We start from the raw sequence: 23,227 nt of genomic DNA on the forward strand, positions 1-23,227 counted from the left end.
TTAACCCGTCGGGGCACTCACCTCGTCGTCGTGGTGCTGGCAATAGTTGACTCGGTCCGGGAAGACAGATAGGATGTTGTAAGGCGAGGCGGAATAGGGTGGGTTGAGAGCGAGCTGGGAGGCTGCCGAGGCGGGGCCGGTTCCCGCCGTCGCGGGCGGCCCTGGGCCAAAGCGCTCGATAAAGTGGTCCTTCGTGAGGCGAACGCGCTGGTGGGCGCGCACGCAGTTGTCGCACAGGTGCTCCTGGCAGTCGAGGCAGCGGGAGCTGGCGGCGTTGCCTTCGTCGCACGAGCTGCAGCGGGGCTCGCCCTGTCGGCTGTGGGGCCGCCTAAGCAGCAACGCGGAGCCACCGCCTCCCCCGGACGGCGCCGAGCCGGCGGCAGAGCCCGGGGAAGAACCACCCGCAGCGGTGCGGTGCTGCTGTTGCTGTTGAACAGGCTGCTGGCGGGAATGAGGGTGCCGGTTGTTAGTATTGCTGTTGCTCGCCGCTCCGCCGCCGCCTCCTTGGCCGCCGCCGCCCGGACGACCGTTGTTCTTCTGATCTTCGGCAGCGGCGGCGGCCACGACGACCACGTCGAGCAGGTTGCTGAGGAGAAAGTTGGAGGAGGGCAGCGCGTCCATGCCCGACGGCTCCGAGATCACCACCTTCTGGTCGCAGATGGGGCAGCGCAGCTTTAGAGAGTCACCCGCGGTTGGGTGGCGCTGCGCTTCCAGGCACTGGCGGCAGAAAGCGTGCAGGCAGGGCAAGACGTGGAGCCGCCTCGACGGGGTGCAGGATGAAGACACCCCCCCGCCGCCGCCGCCCCCGGAAGAGTTTGAAGTCTGAGAAGAAGACGACGAAGTGGACGAATTAGAGGAGACAAGAGCCGGCGAGCCGCACATCTCCTTACACAGTGGACAAATCTGGAAATCTGACTCGGGGAACGAAGCCATTGGGAGGGGGAGGGGGAGGGGGAAGCGCAAGAGAGTGCGGCTAGTAAGGAGGAGGCGGCAGCAGTAGCAGCATGAACCGAAGCGAGCGACGACGACCCGCGTTGCAAGCCCTGGTGGGTGGCATCAATTAGTCGCTGTGTGGGGGCGCTGCGACGACTCCTGCTACTCCAAACCACTCTTCGCGGGCTAGGCAAGACGGGAGCAGCTTCAGCCGGCGTTCCTCTCGTCTTCTCCTTCCTTAAGTAGCGTCAGGAGGAAGACGCTCCTCTGATTTGCCCCCTCCCTCGCTCTGCGTTTAAAGCTTCCCACCCGGGACAGCGCCTTCTTCCTTCTCTGCCGCCTCAGCGTTTCTCGGGCTACGAGGCGAAAAAATGAGGGTTTCTTTAATAGAAAAGTGCATCGGGCCCTACTCCTTAAAAATCCAGCGTGAACTGGATCCGGTCGCGCGGCTGCCCTTCGCTTCCTTCTAGGGGAAAAACTGAAGGAGGAGGGGGGCGAAATCTTCTCTTTAGTTGGTGTATCAGAAGAGGCGGGTTGATGGCGAGGGAATGAGGAAAGGGCTCGGTTGGTGAAGGAGAGAGACGTGAAGGAACAGCGGGACCACTTGCTTCACTTCTCCTTTCTTGGGGACTCCGGGAGGTTTCGGGAGACACGAAAGTTGTCCCGGAAGACTCTTCCGGCACCGATCCACCCCTGAGGGCTCCACCACCGCATGTCTTGAAAACGAGAAGCAGAGATGGCGATTCCTCCGGTGTAGCTTTCTGGGCAGGCAGGCTTCCGAAAGAAAGAGTGGGTGGGTGGGTGGTGCGTGTGAATGAATGAACGAGCACGCGTTCTTACTCTCCAGAGATCGTCTTCCTCACGGGTCCACGCCTTTTCCAGGTCTCCAAGCGGATCCCCCGGGAAGCCGAGTGAGCGCATCGATCAGGTCCTTTATTCTTTCTGGGGGTTTCCCGAATTTGCTCCTTTTTTGCTGCTGCCCAAGGGCGGCAGCGACACGCACGCGGTCTCACTCTTTCCTGTAGCTTGGGCGCACTCGCGTTTAAACCGGCAAAAGGAGCCGCCTGAGAAAAGGACGGCGGCGGCAGGTTCCGGCCGGCCTTCCTGAATTATTCATGGGGGGCGTATTAGGTTCGATTGCACAAATTGCAACAGCGGTGTAGCGCTTTCCCCAGGCTGCAATCCGGCAGCAGCCTTCTTTTGCGCCTCGCTCCCTAAGCACTGCGATCACATTTCCTTTGTCATTTCAATTCTTCGCGTGGTCTTCCAAAAATAATTGAAAACGAATTCTTTATTTTGCCCTCCGAAGATGAAAAAATCCCCAACGTGGTTATCAAGAAAATCTATGGGGGGAGGTGGGAGCGCCCGCCGACCGAGGGGTTAAATTAACAACAGTAGTGGCAAGAGCGTGGAGATCCCATCCGATTCCGCTGTAGCCATCGTGCCGGTGAATGGGTGGTTTCGCTCCCCCTACGTTCCCCTCCCCCCCCCCGACCCGCGATTTAGGTGAGCCGGATTTTTGCAGGGCGCCGAGATGCTCGCATTCCTGGTCGACCTCTTTCGGAACGCCTGTTATTGAAACCGATGGAGCTCGGAATCCTTTTAATCTCCAAAGGAGCGAACTCACTTCCGCCTGAGCTCTGAGGGGGCGGTTAAAGGGAAAGGGGAGGAGGGGAAGAGGAGAACTCAAAAAAGCAAACAGAAAACATTAACCCTCTGGCTACCGCTGCCTTTTGTGCGGGGCTGCGTCTTCTCGAGCTAAGCGTCGCGGTTCTGAAAGTTCCAGCTAGCGAGCGGGCTACAAAGCGGAAGAAGCGACAACTTTCAATGAAATATATGGCGGATCTTTTTTCAAGATAGCGGCACAGACGTGGGAGATTAAGAGTTAGCGCCGGGGAAACCTGGTTTCTTCAAACTTACCTTTAAAAGCATTAAGGTCTTTAAAGACCTCAAACTGCTCAGGCTACTCCCAAGCCCCCAGCATGTTTTGTCTGAAAGAAGCCCAATTCAAGCTTTATTCAGATGTACGCCCAGTTTTCTACTAGAATTCTCTTAAGTAACTTCAATCTTGCAACGTTACAATATTGAAAGAATGTTAGTTTTTAATTAACATTTGAATGGAGAAGGATTAAAACCATGTCGTTAAAACCTGTTTTAAACAGGTACAATTAAAAGGACAGAGTCTTGAACTTTAGTTCACATATTTATTCTTTTTAGAATAAAAAATTTACTCTTCAAAGAAGAGTTCATCCAGGTTAATGATCAGGAACCTTAAACAATTACAAAACCACTTTAAGTAGCATTATTAAAGGGTACTTTAAATCAAATCCTGGAGTGAAGTATTCACAATCTTAATCCTAATTTAAAAAATTAGGTTCTATCTCCGATTAGATCCATGAGATTTTGCAGCTGATTAACCAATGCAGCTGATTAACCAATCTGAATTTGTGAATAAATTCTTCCTGAAGGGAGTGAAAACCCATTTCCTGATTAATAATCTGCATACTTTTTTTATAAAGAGATCTCAAGAGGGATAGTCCCACACATGTCAATCAATGCAAAGAATAAAGATTTCATTAAGATGGTGATTGATGCGAATTATTGGATTCAATGTTACTCCATAGAACAGATCTGAATTCTGGATCCAAATTATTTTTAAACACTTGTATTTAAAGTAACTTCATAAGCTGCAGTTCAATTAGAAAATAATTGATCTGATAAACATTGAAGCCCAGCCCTACTGATTTTTGGGGATCATTTATGTTTTACCAAATTTTCTTTTTAATGCAGGAAATAATTATGTTGAATGCAGTTTTAAGAATATTTGCTTTCCATAAAATACTTGTAATATAACAACAAATATCAGCAAAGCTGATTACGATGCACTCCTAAACATACTTACAAAGGAATAAGCACCATTGAGAACAGCGCAACTTAATAAAAATGTGCTGATATTTATAGTTTTAGAGTAAAACTTTTAAATTACAATATGTGTAGTTTACTATTCACTGACTATTTTCAAACTATGGCTTTCACGCACTATGTTAGAAAATAAGCAGTCATATGCAATTATTTTATTTCTATGAAGTATACAGAAGTGATTGTTCATTCAGTGGAGCCAGAATAAAAACTGAAATGCTGTGACAGTAAAAATACAAACTTTTGGGGAAAGATCACATCTCAATGATTGGAATATTGGATTTAGAAGCACCAGAAATTTTAACTGCAGATTTTTTTCTTTACTACCTTTTGGCTCTAAAAACAAGATTTTCTATTTCTCATCTTATGATCCAACCATGTGATTGCAGATCCCTAAAAAGAGTTTTGTAAAATTAGTAATCAGATTTATTTTAAGTAATACTTTAATGAGTTGTTGTATAGAACTAAATTTTCCAGAATGGATTGTTTATGCATTAAATATAGATATATTTTATCTAGATATTTTTGGTCAAGAAGTGTTTGTGCAGACCGCTCAGAAAATGCTGTAATTCATTATACTCCAAACATGTTTCAAGCTCCCTTTCTGCTTCTTCAGTGCAACTTTGCTTCTTAGGACTTGATGATGTCCAGGAAACAGTCTTTGGGAAGTAATATAGATTACTTCACTGTAGTCTTCTACCTGGCCTTTCTAATTAAATTGATTACTACCCCATCATCACAAGCTGAGCAGGCTCTTTTGAAAACAATCCAGAAATTTAAGATAGTGCAAAATACAACAGATCTTATATGGAACAAACATGGATATATAATAATATTTGTTTTCCTTTTTATAAACTTGTAATTAATTTCCAGGCTCACATTTTGACTAAAAAGCTGTACCTGGTTAGAAACCTAAAGAAACTCAACTCACAGACTGTGAAATCAAAGCTTGTCTTCATGAGAGAATAGAAGGTAGATCATAAATTCATGACTTGTGACTGTTCGTTTTTTAATTTATTATATTGTGAGTCACCTTATATCAACATACACCTTCATTATGAAATGTTTGCTGTAGAGAAGTTTGTCCAACAATTTTTTTATTTACATTATTTAAGATATCATCTGAATGTTTCATTTCAGCCAAGTGCTTCATTTTTAATATTTACAGTGATCTTTAGTTCTCAGCTGTGAACTTACTTAGGTTTTTGTTTCCCCACTATTCAAAAATCTCTGCTAGACTTCTATTTTCTTAAGTAACTTATCCTTTACAATCTCAGACTGGCATAATTTTATCCCTTTTTCTTAATAAATTCAGCAAAGCATATTCAGTTTATTTTAGATTTTGAAATGTGTATACCTAAGAAAATGCAAAGGACTGTTTAAAAGATTTAAGTTGAAAATAAAAACATGAGAAACATTCACACTGCTTTACACATTACACATATTGAAACTGCAACACAGTGTATATTTATTGTTCACTTCCTTAACAATCCTAGAGATAACTGCCATAAATAATTTTACTGAGCAGAACCACTTCTTTTTGTCTTTTTTGTCCTTTATTCATGCAACAAATGAGACAAGCAGTAAAACTTTGCAGGAAAGAATAAGCCAACCAGATTCTTTTCCAGGATGTTTTATTCCAGAATTTGCTTGGTGATCATTGATATTATATGTCATCCCTCTATCCATCTTTCCATACCAATGTAAAGTTTGGTTTTCACACCTGATAAATACAGAGAAGAAATTCACATTTGAAATATATGATGGTCAGGAATTAATTGTGGAATGCTCTTGAGCTTACTCTGCAATTTAGACAGAAATTCCTTTTTTAAAAAGGTAAATTAATACTATAGATGTAAAGAAGGGGAAATATACGAAGAATCTCTCCCACATCTTCTAACTGATAAAGAAATATGCCTCACCAAAATGGAGATACATTGCCGGACCTTTTTTTTGGCCTTTGTAGCCCTTCCTTGAAAGCAGAGGAATTTATGACATTAGTTAATGCCATGGAAACTCCATGCTCAGAATGGAAGATGAAATTGCTTTCTAAAAGACAAAGGTCTTAAATATTAAAATTGTATTGCTCAGGTACAATGCTTTTTGATGATTTCACTTTAATGTTTTGGAGGACAGTGAGATAGAAGTTGATGCATTGGGACACTGGGTAATAATTGTGTACCCTGCCTTGTAAGTTTCCAATTAAAATAACATATACACATATATATACACACACATACATACATATACATTTCACTCTGTTCTTGAGCTTATTTTTTCAGCTGTCATGCAATTCACTACTATTTTATTTATAGGGAGGCTAACTTTTCTGACATCAGGGGAAACCCTTTCAGAAGTAACAGCACAGAATGGCTGCAACAAGAAAAGTGTCTTATATTTCTATCAGTTATAATATAGAATAGAATATAAATATATATACAACTGGTACAATATTGTGGATAAATATATATATGATGGCTTTAAAGGATATGAGAGGCTGAAATAGTAATATACTGCCAATATAACCTTATGAGAATTATATTGAAAGATATCTTGCCTTCCTGGCTCATTGTTACTTTGACCTTTTGATATGGTGGTGAATGTAGGTATCAGTTAACAACTTTTAAATTCATATTTAAACTTAATTAATACCTAAAGCACAAATTGCACAAGAACAAATTTCATATTTTAAAAAAGAAAATTGAAAATGTTGAATTTTTTCACTCTACATATCAGCAAAAAAAAGAAGCAAGCAAAAAGCACGTGCTGTTATATAACAAGGGCCTTCCCAATGTGGTGTGCTAGTTCCCAATCTATTTTGCTGTTTTCTGCCCAAAGGAAAATCTTTAATAGAATACCTGTATTTGCTCAAACCCACCAATCTACCAGTGGGCAAAGGAATCTCTAGCAATCCTACAGGCTTAAAACTTTTTAATGGCATTGGAACACATGAATGTATTTGAATGTATATGAAACAGTTGGCTGGTTTTCTCTTCCCTTTCTATTTCTCCAAGTATTCAAAATTATATAATGCTTTCTATATTTAATTACATTTAAATCAGTGGATTTAATTTAATTTTCTATTATGTTGTGTCCCTAGAGACAGATTGACACAACATACTAAGCTATTATATGCTTGATTTGGATTTCATTTAGCGTTAAATAAGTTTCTTTGCATTATGTAAGAAACTAATCATATCCTCTGCCATCTTCATAAAAATTGTGCAGAAATCCATGTGAATTATTAGTTACATTTAGCTTGTATTAATTTCAATAGATCTGTTCTAAGTTCAACTGTTTAGGAATTGTTCCTTTTTTGTTGTCCTTACATGTGTTTGGGATTAAACTGCTAAAGTTCTTGTTGGTTTTATTTTGTAATGAAATTTAAATCTAAAAATGTCTAGATAGGACTTATTTTTTCTTTTACTTTGCTGATACGTTCCTGCATTTTTGTGAATTTCTATTAGATGACCATTTATAGATAATTTTTCCTATATGGTGCTTAGTTCACACCTGTCATTTTAAGTATTAAAAAAAACATACATCTCTTTCTCCCCTTTTAATTTGCAATTAACCTTATTGTTTACCCATATACCCATATTCTTCATGGCATGACAATAATCAAAATGGTGAAAGCTTTCATACAGAAATCATTACCTTTTACTGAAAATGAGGCTGGGAAATCATCAGGTATTTCTAGAGATAATTATGATAGTTCTCAGTATATGCAATGGTGTATTTTTCCTTTGCTCAAAAAGGCAGGGGAAGAGATTTGGGCTAAACATTGCAAAGAATGTCTGGATGGTGACACAAAGCTACAACAAAATGCAACCAGAGGGGGTGAGAAATCCTTAAGCAGAGACTGGAGAACTATCTGTTTAGAAATGCCAGAGCTGCACCTAATGCTGATCATGAACTGAATCAGTAACCTTAGATTCTAGTTTTATGCATTTGGATACAATCATGAGAGTTTCATGTTTTTGTTAAAATTACTTTTTTCAGCTTCCAGCCTCTAATTATATCACTAGTTAAGATGGAACTGATATTTCCAGTTCTTTTAAACTGTGGGATGTTAATATCAATATATGAATATTATTGAAAGTAAAAAGCATAGTCTTCACCATAATGCAGTCAGTTTAATCAACTGACTTGGGCATGATTTAACTGAAAGAAAAATGTGAGAAGGATAATTCATGTTCATCCAATAATAGTCTCATTAACTGGGCAGTAGTGAACTTCAGTTGAAAACTTAACTCTATACCTTATGGGGGCCAAGAAAACCATTGAGGTCCAGTGCTTAGAGCAGGGCTGTCAAACTCACGCCCTGTGGGCAGGTTGAGTCACGCATTAGCCATGGCCATGCCCAGTTTAGCAAAGGGGTGAAAGTCCCAATACATCATGTGACATGATGACACCCCTGGCTTAGAAGAAAAACTAAAGGGCAAGCAGGGACAATGGTATTAAGGCTTACCTGAATTTAGATTGTATGTTATAAAGACCTTCATATTGGTGCCTTATTTGTATTTCATTTCCCAGCAATTGATAAATTATCCCTTATCAATATAGCAATATCCTTTTTTAAAGGTGCAATTGGCCACAACATCACACTAATAAATGAAAAAGATATGGTGGGAGGAGCCAAAGATAGTGGGTGCTGGTTCCTGACTGCTAGGGTATCTCACTGTTGTAGAAGGTTACACAAAAGAAATTCTTGATAGGAATTAGTTAGAATTTCATCAAAGATGCCCTCCTTCCAGCATAAACATTGTTTCTGAAGTCTGGATATATACTTTTTATTTTTATTTTTTGTTTTTGCATTTAAGAAGCCAATAATAGTTTTCATAATATATGTATATTGCATGCAGTATATAAAATATTTAAAATAATTATATCATTGCCTGTTCCCCCTTCTCTAGCTACTTCTGTGGGGCCAACAGGATTAACCTTAAAATACAAAGAGCATATTTGAGCCCTTGGGCATCATAACATTGGAACTCAATGTTAATAGAGCCATGGTTAGCACTCAAGAGTTTGGAAAAGGCTTTTGTATCTAAATGCAAATGTAATTAAAGTGTTAATTACTTTCTGTTATGCCCTTACTTTAGAGTTCTGAAGAACTCAACATTTTGTAAATGTTATTCCACCTGGCAGCATTTTCCTCCAATAATAGCAAAATTAAGCACCCTCTAGAATATAAAATATATGCGCCTGATCTGTGTCCTCTGTGTGTTACTGCTGTCAGTTACATGAGGACCACTATCTTCCCTTCTAGCAGACTGGCTGGAGTAGGAAGAGTAGAATCATTTCACTATTTTGCTGCTTAAATTCATATGAAATTGAAAATTAGGCTACCACATCTTGGTGTAAAAGTGTAGACCACAACTAGAAAGTGTAAACCAGTGATGGCGAACCTATGACACGCGTGTCAGTGCTGACACGCGTAGCCATTTGGGGTGACACGCACAGGATTTCATGCGATTCATCCTCGGCTCCTGCACGGCCGCCGAGGATGAAAGAATCTGTGCTGGAGGAACGGGAGGGGCGGGACGTGTGATCTCCCCCGCCCACACTCACTTACTGTATCGCCGCCGCTCCTTTCTGAGCGCAGGGGCTGCTGGTAAGGCGTGCGTGCTGTGCGCACACACGTCATCAGCGCGGCGAGGGAGGACCCGCAGGAGAGGAGCGCGGGAACAGTGCGCGCCTCTCTCCAGTCAGGCCGGCACAGAGAGTCTACTCCTGGGACTGTCGGTTACGACCGCACCACAGCAGGGAACAGCGGAGTTAGTTAAAGAATTCGCCCTCCCCCTCATTTATCTCAGTTCACGGCAGGGCTGTGGAGTCTGCTGCTTCCAGCTCCATGTCCTCATCAACATGCCGCTCCGGCCCGCCCCCGCTATGAATATTCATATTCTTCGCCCTCGCGTCACTAGGAATATTCATAGCAGGGGCGGGCTGGAGCGGCATGTTGATGAGGACGTGGAGCTGGAAGCAGCCGACTCCACAGCCCTGGTTCACGGCACCCCAAACAAGTTCAATAATATCAAGGGCAACATACGAAATCGACTGATGAACAAAGAAGTTACTAAGCAGGTATGTTAAATAATTTGTTTTTGGTTTATTAAATACAATTATATATTGCAATTATACATTTTTGTAGTTTAAACTATAAATTGCGCAAAATTATGTTTTTGTCGAAGTGACACACAATGCGAGTTATGCTCGATTTTTTGCCGATTTTTGACACACCACGCCAAAAAGGTTGCCCATCACTGGTGTAAACCAAGATGATCAACTAGATATGAGGAAAGACAGAAAAATGTAACTCAATTTCTATTTAGTGTTTAGGCAAAAAAAAAGGTCTACAAAACATCGAGAATCTAGCATTAAAGTCTAAATATCTTCAATATCCTGAGATCTTTCTCAAATAAGTTATCTTAGACACAATAATATGTATTCATTAAAATTCTAATATCATACAGGGATTCTTTGTTTCCCACTGCATTGTTTTATATATTTCTATTTCATTTCCTATATGTAATTCAATATAGAATATTGAATCTATTCATATCAAAATTTAGGTATATTTTGAGAAAAATCCAACAATGTGGACTCCAAAATTAACCTGGGAAAACTCAAGTTTGGGTCCCAATTTAGTCACCACAGAGCTTACTAGATAATGTTTGGACCAGCATTTCTACCAGCTTAAAGCAATATGATATATTTCAGACTCAGAACTTCCAAAAGAAACACAGCAAGTATATGAAATAAAATAAAATGTTGATTGATAAGCATACTATATTTAATATTTGGATCTGAGATTAATGAAAATACTGAACTGCCTTTTAAAAAATAATTAAATTACAGCATTTTACTGTTATTATTTAACATGTCTAGCGGGAAAAATGAATAGAAATATTCAGTTCATTTGATTCAGAGATAAATCATTCTTTTAGCTTTCTTCTAATGCTTTCTTAATATGCAAATGTAATTTATTTAAATATAATCAATGAATTGAGGAAAAGCAGATGATTAATCAACTTCAGATCTTTATCTGGCAGATCACTCTTGTTGCTACAGTTATTAATTCATGTTCAGATTGTCAAGTGAATCATTATTGCTATAAAATCAATTAATGGAACACAACACAAGAAAATTACTATTTTATATCTAATGCAAGGTTACAGAGAAAAAAAATAACTAGCACTATTCTGAAAAAAATAAAGAGTAACATGAAAACAGAAGAAAAGCCTATCAGGAGGAATAGTTAAATAAAAAAGTACCCTTAGGAAATCTTCCTGAGAGTGATACCCAACTACAGAAGGCTAAAAGGCAGGAAATGAAGGAAACAGATGGGATTAAATAAGGGAGAAAGAAGGCAAACTGAAGGAAGTAACCTGGAGTGAAAAAGCCAAATTCATTTTTCTTCTCCCTCCTTGTTCCTCAATTCTCATAATCAAATGCATGAATATTCCATTCAGTTGTCAATGAACTCAATAGAAAGAAACCTGTATATTATGGCATTTATTGTAGCAAGAATATAACTTTATCCAGCTAAAAACCATACTGGCCTATGTGAGATATGCAGGAGACTGCATAAAAGTAGTTGCTAGGGCCAGAATAAGACTTTTATTATGCAATTTAACTTATATCAGTTAAATACAATTGTCATGGTTTCTACTCCTTATTTTATCATTTCACATTTTTGTTCGGTTAGAAATTAAATTTGGCTTCAAAGCAGTGGCATTTGCCAGGAGTCCAAAAGTTTAAGATGGCATCCATGATTGTGTAGTCAATGTTGCATTTTCATTACCTTGCTCTTTAAAGGGGCCTGTGTGGAACTTCGGATTGCATGATTGCAACCATCTTGACTATTGTAGCCCACCCCCTGTGAACACTCTTCTTTCAGTGATCTTCCAAGGTCACACTACAAATAATGGCATCTCTGATGGATATGTCAAATCACAGGAGGTAAATCAGTTTGACCTTATTTATGTTCACACACATTGTGCACAATGATTGCACACAGATATTAAGAGATTTTTGGACATTTTCTGCAGCTGCAATTACTGAAGCCAATAATATTTACTTATAGTTAAACAATTGCAGCCTTAGAAGGAGAGAGGCAGGGTTTGCCCACCATATTAGGCTAAAATGTGTTTCACCCATTTGTGTATCTATGGTAACTTAGGCAGTGACATTCAGTTAGTGACATTCAGTTAATCATGCTTCAGTTAACCATGGACTGACATTATGGGAAAATGTAGTCAGATAGAACTGTTGAAGCTTTGGAACTCATCCTATCCATCTATAGACCATAAAACTACCATAATTAATTTATTGAAGAATTACTCCAAAGTTTATCACAGTGATAGGAAACCAATCTTCCCCTTGTTTTTCCCCCCTTGTCATTTCTTGCTTACACAATGGCTGATTTTGTACAATAGGTTTCACATACTTGTTGCTTTTGTAAATCTAATGCTAAGTTACCCAGACAACACCTAAATGTCTCCTGTTTTCATTTTGTTACTAAACCTATTTATTAATCATAATGCATATTTAGAGCTGATTTTTTTCCTAGTAGTTTGAGACCAATTCAAGCTATGACGTGTAATGCCTCTGTTCTCACAGTATGTTCACCCTGATTATTAAACCTTGATGTCTGTATTTGTACAACACACCAAAATCTAAACAGATCAAACTAGCTCTGTTTATACAATGCCCTGGGCATTGGTTGGCTACTTTGTTAATCTATTTTTTGCAAATTTTGTAAAAACTTGGTTTTGGGGTGGATGGGACTTGAATCTGGAAAAAATGTGCTCCCCATACAATTCAATACATGTCTATGCAGAAATAAAATTCATTTTGTTCAGTTGAAGTTCTGCGTAGATGGCAGAAAGCTCCAGAACTCAAATGTAATAGCCCTTGGACTAATTTCAAGTCCATTAACCAAGATTAGTTTAGTTCTTTAAGAATTAATGACAGCACCTATTTAATTTTGACTGTCTTTGACAAAGTTAAATAGATTGTCCTGCTTAGTTTTTGAATAGGAGACAACCAGAAAATCCCACAAGTATGAGCTAAAGTGGGAAATCAAAACAGCATTTCAGAAGAAGGCAAACCATTTCATACTGATAGTGTTTCTTATCTATCTTTCCTTGAAGATTAGGAGAGAGAGAGAGAAGAGAAAGCCAAAAGGTGGGGAATAATTACTACCAAAGAGAGACTAAGTATCCTCATCCACTACTTCTCTTCTGTACACCATTTGCTCTCCCAATAGACTAGGGCTAGAAGGAACATTGCCCTCAACAAAAGAAGGTCCTCATCTCTGATGCACTATAAACTTCTCTCCAGCGCTATGTTTGTATTGTAATTAACATGCTTTTGATTTTGATTGTCACAAAGCATAATTAACATAGAGAGCAAGGGATTCTGCATGATACTTGGTTCAGGCAACAGTAATTGTCAATAAGAAATTTGAACAAAGCTATGAATTTTCCTTGCTTCTCCTTGGTTTTTTGTAGATAGAATAGGGAATGGCCTTCAAGTAGAGGAGGAAGAATCACTACCAAGTTAGATAAGCAAGGCTTGAGACCCAAACAAGAAACTAATTTGAAAAATTGTTTCTGACAAATCCCCCCTCTAATTTACAGGAAGTTAAAGTGAGGGATGAGGGAAACAAATTCAGTCTTGCAAGATTATGTGACAGTGGCTGTTATAATAAAAGCCGTGCTGATTTATATGGCATTGGTTGGTTAGTCAGAGCCATCTTGTAGGGCTGACATCTGTGTCTGTACATTTCAGGCTTTGGTTGCCCAGTTGTGGCTACCATCTTGAGTTTTGTATCCACATATATACCCCTGTGGATAACCTTGAAATTACAGCTGATCATTTTGGACTGCAATCATGTCTTATCTTAAATTATTTACTCCTGAGTTACTTGCACTATACAAACTAGGGATCTTTATTTATCTAGGCCTTGAAGCCCCTAGGCTGCCATGAAAGTGTTGAACACATCCCCAAAGACTTCCAAAAGGTCATTAATAAACTTTGATTTTAATGAAACAGGAATCATAAATACAAATTAGAATAATCACATTTTAATCAGCTCAAACTGAATATCAAATCAAATCTAACTATAAGTCTAGTTCCTAACAGTAAGGCATGCACATAAATATTAGTATAAGGTAGAACCATCTTCCCTAGAAACTGAGTTTTCAAATGATCTAAGCCATAAATCATGATTTACAGATGTCTATAGTTGGCTTTGCATGACATACTAACCAAGATCATCTGATTCTGACACACAGTGTGGTTTGTTTCATTTTGCCTTGTCATGATAACAGAGTCATTCTGGATTGTAAACTAAGTGATACATTAGTGGTATGTAAGCCAAGCCAATTGTGGGAAACTAAAGAAATATAGCACATATAGGTCAGCTTGCAAAACAAGCAGCATTTGTAGCAAACCATGGTGAAATAAAAAAGATAGTATATCAAGTACAAAGTTATAGCATTGACATGATGACATCATCACTCTCAGGTCATGCTTTGCCTCCCTTAATTACTCTGCAGTCATCTATCTGTGCACCAGATTGAGCTGTTGGGTTCTGTAAACACCTTGGGGTTTTGCGCCATTTTTAGTAACTGTAACTCCCGCTCCTAGTCTCACCTGGCAAATAAGATTCTCCTACTTGTCTTTATTTGGATATGCAGTAAAAATTGAAATCAATATTCTTTGAAAATTGAAAGTAGCATTTTTATACCTATTTATTTATCTGGTTTTTTTCCAGTCTTAGTCTTCTGTGCTATTGTTCTCTTTGCTTTGTTTCTTTCTTTTTTAATTCCACGTGTTGGGGATAGTATTTGAATCTTATGAACACAAGTCAATAAAAAGGCTTTAAGACTCAAAGGAGGGTCACCTTATCATCCCAGGTTCTTTTCAGAAAAAGAAAAGAAGATAAAAATAGCAAAGATTAACACTGAACTATGTTAAGGAATACTTTCAAGTAGGCATCAACTGAGTGTTTGACTCAAATAGCTAAAGTATGGCCTGATATAGAATGAAAAAATGGTTGGAGTTGTCTGTAAATTACAGTTTCATTCACTTTCTTGGATGTGTGGATGAAAACCTATGTATGGTTTTTAAAGCATGATATATAGCTTAGTGCAGAATGTCAACCAACACAACTGAAATTTAATTAATAAACAGACATTAAGCAAATCCTAGCCAAGCAAATATTCCTTAAGTGCCTTTAAGGAAAGTGAATTGGATCAAATACAATTAAATATATTTCTATTTAACTGAAAACAGTAAAAATTCAGTTGTTACTATAAGTGAATATATTTCTGAGATATTCTATATTCTACTGCAAATCTGGATTCAATTCTATTTTTAAAGTATAATTTTTAAAATCCCAGATTGGTAACTGGTTATAGAATTCAATAAATCTGAATTAACAATTTACCACTACACTTTATTATCTCAAAACCTCAATCCTTCATTAAAGTAAGCTTTATCTCTTAAACCTAGCAACCAGTCATATTAAAATACTTACAACATGTTTCTTTTCTGGGTAATCATAAACTACTGCAAATATTTAATCACTTTAAGCAGAGAGCAAATAATTACAAAACTTACACTTCAAACACACACTCACACACACACACCATTAACATGAAACTGCTGACAATAATATTGTGTATCCTATGTTTAAGTGTTATATGCAATTTAGAAGCTTTTATTTACACTCACTAAGTGGTTTGTGTGGCTTTAGCTTTTCATGTAGCAGGGGCAGGAAACTTAAGCACACACACCTTCCATTTTTCTTTTCCCCCAAATCCTAAATTGTCTTCCATTTTTTGTGTGTGCTCTGAATATCTTAGGCTGGTTGTAAACCCAACTATTTTACACTGTAAATCATTATTTAGGGCAGTTGCAACATCCAGAGCTAAAGAGAAGCTTACAATACCTGAACTCTTATTTTTGGTCTTCAGAATCATCTTCTAGCCCAATATTTTAAAATTGGCAGGATATTTCACTGTTCTGAAGAAGGAAATGCAAAATCTTGATTAAATCAGAAACCAGATTAAAATAATACAGCAGCAGCAGCAAGACAACTTCCCACAAAATAAAGATTGTTCCAGAACTTTGGTGACATTTTCCTATCTCTTTTGAATCTTCATTTTAACTACTGTTGGATATTTGATCTTCTTCATCTCATATGCTTAAGAGTAACCAGAAGACTGGTCAGTCTGGGTTAAGGAAGATGTAAACTTAGTGAATTTACCTATCCCACCAACGGTATTTAAAACCACAATTTATCATGATTATGATGACAATTGATTTTAAAAAAAAAACAATACACACACACAAAGACAGCACAAAGAGAAAAGGGATTCCATTCCATCATGTTCTCTATGTGGGGCCCTTCCCAATGTAAGAAACATTTACTACATTGACAGGATTCAGCTTTGAAACTTTTATAATGTCTTGACCTGTTTTATAAATTTGAATGGTTTTGATGCAAAATGAAGCAAAACAAATCCCCTCCTTTTTACTGTTGGAATTTGGTTCATTGAAATGCAACCAAGCAATGTGAGCATATTTAAATTCATGATGCTAGTTTGGACCCTAATAAATTTTAATTAACTATTTAGATTTAGTCATATATTTATTTTGGGCTAATTGAAATGTACCTGAAAGTTTCTCAGATCTTTTTTGTGAGCAACTGGAATATTTTCCTATTTTCTTTCCAACACTGACTTTAATAAAGCATTATTTAATGGACTTACACTCCTGTTTTTTGTTAATTTTAATTTATGATTCCTGGTGTTTCTTTTATCTGGATACACTCTTGATATTTTTAGTGCAAACTAAAAGGACCTACCACATCACTCTGCAAATCTTTGCATTCATGTCTTTTAAGTAACTTAACAACATTGCAATTATTTAGTAAACAATTAAATCTCACTCTGTGAAACAATTTGCATTTGTAAATCCACAGATGAAAACACTCAATTTTACTTTTATTGTCTTCTTCCTGAAGTCACAACTCTGTGTTTCCCTCTCCCTTCCCCCCCTTTTAAAAGTGAGATAGAGTTGAAAAGATTCATTTGAGGCTACTGAAAAACTCAAATCAAGCGATCAGTGGAAAATACTGTAAAAGGTCTTTTAACCAAATGGCTATTTTCATAAACCTATATTAATAATTTGGAAGCTTTGATTGAGCTATACTGCAGTTTACACCAACTAATCTGAACCTTTTTTTCCTCTTTCTTTTTCTTCAAAAACAAACAAGTGGCTACTAGAATCTTTTAATTTAGGATGAAACCCAATTTTATGTGAATTTCAACCAATCAGATGGTTTGCATGAAAATGGAGAATTGGGGCATGGTATGTCAAGTTTATATGTGCTAATGGAAATTCTAGGATTTAATCTGAGCTGACATTCAACTGGGTGTCCTGAATTACTTGTCACAAAGCAAATGCTAATCTAAAAATGTAAAGTAGGGAAGAATGAGCAAGATGAAATAAACCATGGTTTATCTAATGGTCTTTAAACTCATAATTGGCTGAGTGTACTCAGTATCTAAGATTATAAATCATGTGTTTCAAATTATATATTAATTCCTATGGTATGCTAAGCAAAAAATAAAATAAAATAAAGTAGCGGCATTATGGTTTCATATGATGAGTGAATTCAGTGCATATCTCATAAGAAGGTATATGGTCGTTTGGCTTTAGCTAAACATGTTACATGAACTAAACATTTTGAAATCATAATTTATCACAGTTCATTACATCACCTCAACCACTGAGGCTTATTATACAAATCATGATCTAATATCATATTTGATCTATACAGAGGCTTAAGAGCTCTAATTTTCTTTTGCAGCATTGATATTCATAACATCACATGTTTATTTATAACTTAAATTCATTGGTAATTACTTGAGTTTTATCCTGATTAATATTTACAATAGAACTTCTGAAATAACTGGAGCTTAAGTTATGAGAAATAAATCTTAAATATTTAAATAGATTTATTCTAAGATTTATAACATAAAGATTCGGTGTTCTTTTTACATACAACTACTATCTCGCCATTACTACTACTATGTGTGACTCAGCAAAATCTTAGTTAAGCTAGTTACTCTTTTAGATGGGCAAAACTGAAATTTAGGATTTTGCAAATATACAAAGGATAGTTGCTTTGAGTCTGAGTGACATAGTAAACCTTAAAGTGGGAGAAGACAATATGATAGTGGATGCTTATTATATATATGGTCAATATATTCTTCACTCTTAGACTAGCACATCACACTGGCTCTCATATAGATTATTCACAGTGTTTGGCTTACATGATGCTTTAAACCAGAGGTGGGAGACTATGGCCCCTTTATGACTTGTGCATTTCAACTCCCAGAATTCCTCAACTAGCATAGCTGGCTTAGGAATTCTGAGAGTTGACGTCCACAAATCATAAAAAAGGCCACAGTTCCCCACCCCTGCTTTAAACAGTCTTCTAAATAATTTTAGATGTATTAATGGAGAAAGAGAGTAGAACAGAATATTACTGATTGAAATTATAAGTATTCACAAAAATGTAATCTGTAAAATTTAGAATTATTTACCATTACCTTCAAACAGTCATGGTTTTCTATTAGTTTTTTTTTCTTTTACAAAGGAGCCTGTTCTGTTAAACTTTAGAAATCTACTTGATTATTTCTTTGACTTATTTCAGAACATGTTTTTAAATATATTTAGTACACTCAAGGTGGTAAATATCAGATCAATTACATTGTCCTGAAAAATTAAGAAGCATAATGCTATCATTAATTCTAAAATGTGTCATAATTAATGTTGAATAGGTTTTGGCTATCAAATAAGATTGGAAAAACAATAGATATATTGTATGCTAAGATAAAAACTACTGAATGACATAAACTCATGGATATTTATTTTAGAAATATGTCTTGGGAGAGAGCAAAGTTACAATGGAAAATGTGATATGATATTATATATATATATATATATATATATATATATATAGTGTGTGTGTGTGTGTGTGTGTGTGTGTGTGTGTATGTGTATGTATATGTATGTGTATGTATATATATATATATACACACACACACACACACACATATACATATATACATATATACACATATACACATACACATATATACACATATATACACACATATACACACATATACAACATATATATACATATATATACATATATACACATATATACACGTATATACACATATACACACACACACACACACACATATATATATATATACACACACACACACACACATATATATATATATATATACATATATATATATATATACATATACATACATACATACATACATACATACATACATACATACATACATACATACATACATACATACATATATATATATATATATATATATATATATATATATATATATTGTGTTTTTATTTGTGCTGATAAATAAATAAAGGGAGACTAGTATAGATCTATTTCAAGCTATTTAGCTCTCATCAGCTAGCCACACCCTTACTGGGATTCGAACCTGTGCTGTATTGCATCTTAGGCAAACGTCCTAATTTATTTATCAGCACAAATAAAAACACAAATATAACAAAAGGCAACAGTAAAAATATTGGGTTTCTGTCGTGATGGACTCTTGTGACGAGCCAATTGACAGATGTTGGAAGCAGTTAGCTTCCTCCCATAATTTGGGCTTACCAGGGGTTGTGACACTAATATATATCAGCATTATGGTTCCTTCAAAGGGTTAGTTGCATGTAAGACTATAATGACTCACAGCAACTAGGTGGGTGTGGCTGGATAGGTGTGGCTGGGTGGTAATAGCTGGGACATTGCAACTAGGTGAGTGTTTGGGTGGGTGTGACTGAGTGGACTTGGCCAACTCGATGTCACTCACTGGGCATGGCTGATTCAGGATAGCTGGGTTGGGATGGAACAAGTCACACTGGCTAACTTGACATAGAGACAATTTGATGCCCCATAAGCTCCTTGCCTCCCCAAACTGCTGGCAGCCAAGCCTCCCCAAACTGCTGGCAGCCAATTGCATGCATGGGCGCATATCAGTGGTGGGTTCCTACCAGTTCAGACCGTTTGGCTGAATCAGTAGTGGTTTGGCAGCCAAGGTTGCTGGAACTGGCAGTGACCCAGGCCTGCCACACCTACAAACCAGTTCTCTATGGCACCACCATCTTGTTTTTTGTTCTATGCATGCACAGAATAATTTTATTGCTCTTTGCATGCACACACATCACGCATCAAGTGCACACATGCTCGTGGAGCATCCACGAGCAAACCCACAGTAGAGACTGATGGAACCCACCCCCGGTGCACATACACACACACCACTTCCAAGTTTGGGGACTTTTATCCACTGAGGAAGGGTGGCCTTCTCTCCAAGCCTAGGCATAATTGGCAATTGCAAGCTCAGATGTGGATAAAAGTCTCCAAGCTTGGAATTTTGTGTGTGTGTATGTGCATGTACATGCATGTGTGCATGTGCATAGCATGCCAAAGGAGATGTTCTTCTCCCAATTTCAGACATCATTGTCATTTCCAGGTCCAGTGACTCTTCCCAGCAAAGCAGGAGATGGAGGTTGCTGCTGCTGCTGTGTGTGGAAGCACAGAAGAGAAAGTTTGCAGGAGACAGTTTCCTCCAAGTCCAACTTGTGCCTTGACAGATCTCTGGAGAGCAAGAGGATGAGGAAGAAGAGCAATACTCCCTGGTCCTGCACAAGGGAGATTGGCCCTTCTCAAAAGCGAATCCTCATTTCCAATCGTGCATGGGAAAGATGCTGGCTTGTTGGGGCAGTCTTTCCTCACCAGCTCTACCCCACCACCTCTTCCTCTCCAGAGATCTATCAATACCATTTCGGATATGTGGCTGTCTAGTCTTTTTTTCAAAATCTCAAGCACCTGTTGCTAAAGAATTAGACATTGTATACTTTATCCAATAGATCTCAATGGAAGGTGATACAATAAATAAAATTCAATGATATGTTAAATCGGTTAGTAAGCATTCAGCAAGCTAAGCATAATTTTCAAGAACAGCTTTCTCCTATACCCGAAGAGAAAACTTTTCAATCAGTGTGTGCTACCTATTCTAATATATGGCAGTAAAACATGGACACTAACCTCACAATCAATACAAAAACGATGAGTTGCGCAAAGAGCCATGAAAAGATACATGTTTGGCATTACAAGACAAAATAGAAAAATCTCACATGGTCTTGAACCATCTAATTGCCAAATATTAACCTCTGTTTGCAGCTTTTATAGACCTCACAGCAGCATTTGATATGATAAACAGAATTATTATGAAGCAAATCGACATCTCTTAAAATAGAACCTAGATTGGTGGGTTTGATTAAAGTCCTTTACACAAATACCTGTTTGAGGTATGGGATTAATGGGGCTCTGATTAATAGGATTCACACAAAAATAAAGGGGTAGGGCAAGGGTGTATCCTGGCCCCATTATTATTTAGCTTATATACCAATGACTTGCTAGGGTTAATAAAGGATCCCAATGGTACACATGCCGATGATTCTAAATGCTTACTGTAACAGCTTGTTTTATGCTGATGATATGATTTTACTATCATATTCACAAGTAGGATTACATAGGCTATTAAGAAGATTCAGCTCATTGCCAGGATAACTCCCTAATCATCAGTAAATCAAAATAAAAAATAATGGTGTTTGGAACGCACCATCAGAGATATAGGTTGCAATTAGATGGTAAACCAATTGAACAGGTTAACACCTTTGTATATTTAGACGTAACTTTTTCAAAGACTGGTTCTTGGGCTTGCCATCATCAACCAAGTATATTTAGAGCAAAAGCCCATTTCAATTTTCTGTTTAAGTAAAGAACCATAGTTATCCAGGCTCCCAACCCCATTAATTAAAGTATGTAAAGCTGATTGCTGGGACTGGGCGGCTGGCCTTTGCTGCTGCCACAGTTCTTCTAGCCCCCCCCCCTTTTCTGCTATCTGCCATCTGCTGCTCCCTCAAGAGGACCTTTTTTGACAGCGCTTTTGCTGGGTTGGCGACGAGTGGTGGGGGGATGAGGCTGCGAACTTGCCACCTGTTTCAAACTGGCACCTACCCCCCCTGCAACCACTTCAGCTATTTTACACTCTGGGCCTTTGCCCCCCCCTTGCATTTCCGGACTGACAAGAGGGGAGAGGGACTGTGGAACTCTCCCTCCTTTTCATCATCATTGGTTCCGACCTCCATTTCTGCACAAATCCACTTGAGTGGAATTTTTTTTTGAGATCTGCACAATTTTTCTGTGTATGGAGTGTGTATGGTATGATTGTTGATGAATGAACCCACCTAGTTTTTATTATCTTTATTATTATGCTACTGTATTTTTATATGTTTTTAATGGACTATAGTAGGGTATGCATGAGAGAGTGACTGGGAGTACATCTGAGAGGACTGAGGGCGCGGCCTGGTGCCTCCTCCACTGAGTGCATAAGCAGAAGTGGTAGGGGGGCCCAGGCCTACCCTTCGTCCTAGAATGAGTGATAGATGTGGCCTGCCAGGAAGAGCGTGGGCCATGGGGGGTCTATGGGGATGGGGGCGGGCCGGAGCATCTCAATCATGATGGGGAGGGGCAGGTATGACGGGAGCTACTGGGCTAGCCATTACCGGGGAAGGAGGGCTCGCTACGTCACAGCGATCCCTCATTCCGGCCCTGTAAGATCAACTCAAGGACCAGGTGGCAAGATAAGCCAGGGCCCTGGTCTCAGGTTGCTGCTGCTAAATGCCAGGTCTGTGATTCATAAAGCTCCCCTCGTCCGGGACTTAATACTTGACGAGGGGGCAGACGTGGCATGTATTACTGAAACCTGGTTGGGCCATGAGGGAGGAGTCCCCCTCTCAGAAATGTGCCCGGAAGGGTTCCAGGTGCTCCACTAACCACGACAGAGTTCCATCACAGGGGTGGGGGAGTGGCAATTATTATCTGAGGATCATTAGCTCCTCACAGGAGCCCTGCTCCGGAGATTGTGGGGTGTGAGTCCCTTCTTTTGAAGTTGGACCTAGGGGTTCAAGTGGGCTTGCTTCTGACATACCTACCTCCTAGCTGCGTCACAACAGCCCTGCCTGCGCTCCTGGAGTCAGTAGCCGGGTTGGCGGTTGAGTTCCTCAGACTGTTAGTACTGGGGGACTTCAACCTGCTGTCCCTAGGCAAACACTCTGATGGGGCCCAGGAGTTCATGGCCTCGATGACAGCCAGGGACTTGACCCAGGTAATTCAGGGTCCGACTCATAGAGCGGGACACACACTCAACCTAGTGTTTCTCTCGGG

The 23,227-nt window shown here is 38.7% G+C and overlaps 2 protein-coding genes across 2 annotated transcripts in view; both read right to left on the reverse strand.

Annotated features, from left to right (window-relative positions):
* Positions 1-933, reverse strand: part of TRIM71 (tripartite motif containing 71) — a 61,729-nt gene extending 60,796 nt beyond the window's left edge. Inside the window, exon 1 of the mRNA XM_014052794.2 lies at positions 22-933. Coding sequence (XP_013908269.2) covers positions 22-933 — 912 coding nt within the window. The remainder of the gene's footprint in view (positions 1-21) is intronic.
* A 3,151-nt stretch (positions 934-4,084) lies between these two features.
* The window catches only part of TCAIM (T cell activation inhibitor, mitochondrial), a 90,321-nt gene continuing 71,178 nt past the window's right edge, over positions 4,085-23,227 (reverse strand). The window contains exons 11-12 of the transcript XR_015696369.1: positions 15,821-15,894; positions 4,085-5,575 (exon numbers count right to left, since the gene is read on the reverse strand). The gene's annotated coding sequence lies outside the window, so the exon portion shown is untranslated. The remainder of the gene's footprint in view (positions 5,576-15,820; positions 15,895-23,227) is intronic.

This window comes from Thamnophis sirtalis, unplaced genomic scaffold, assembly GCF_051295495.1.
Source record: "Thamnophis sirtalis isolate CommonGarterSnake01/CBP01778 unplaced genomic scaffold, rThaSir2_p1.2 scaffold_4, whole genome shotgun sequence".
In the NCBI taxonomy this organism is placed as follows: Eukaryota; Metazoa; Chordata; class Lepidosauria; order Squamata; family Natricidae; genus Thamnophis; species Thamnophis sirtalis.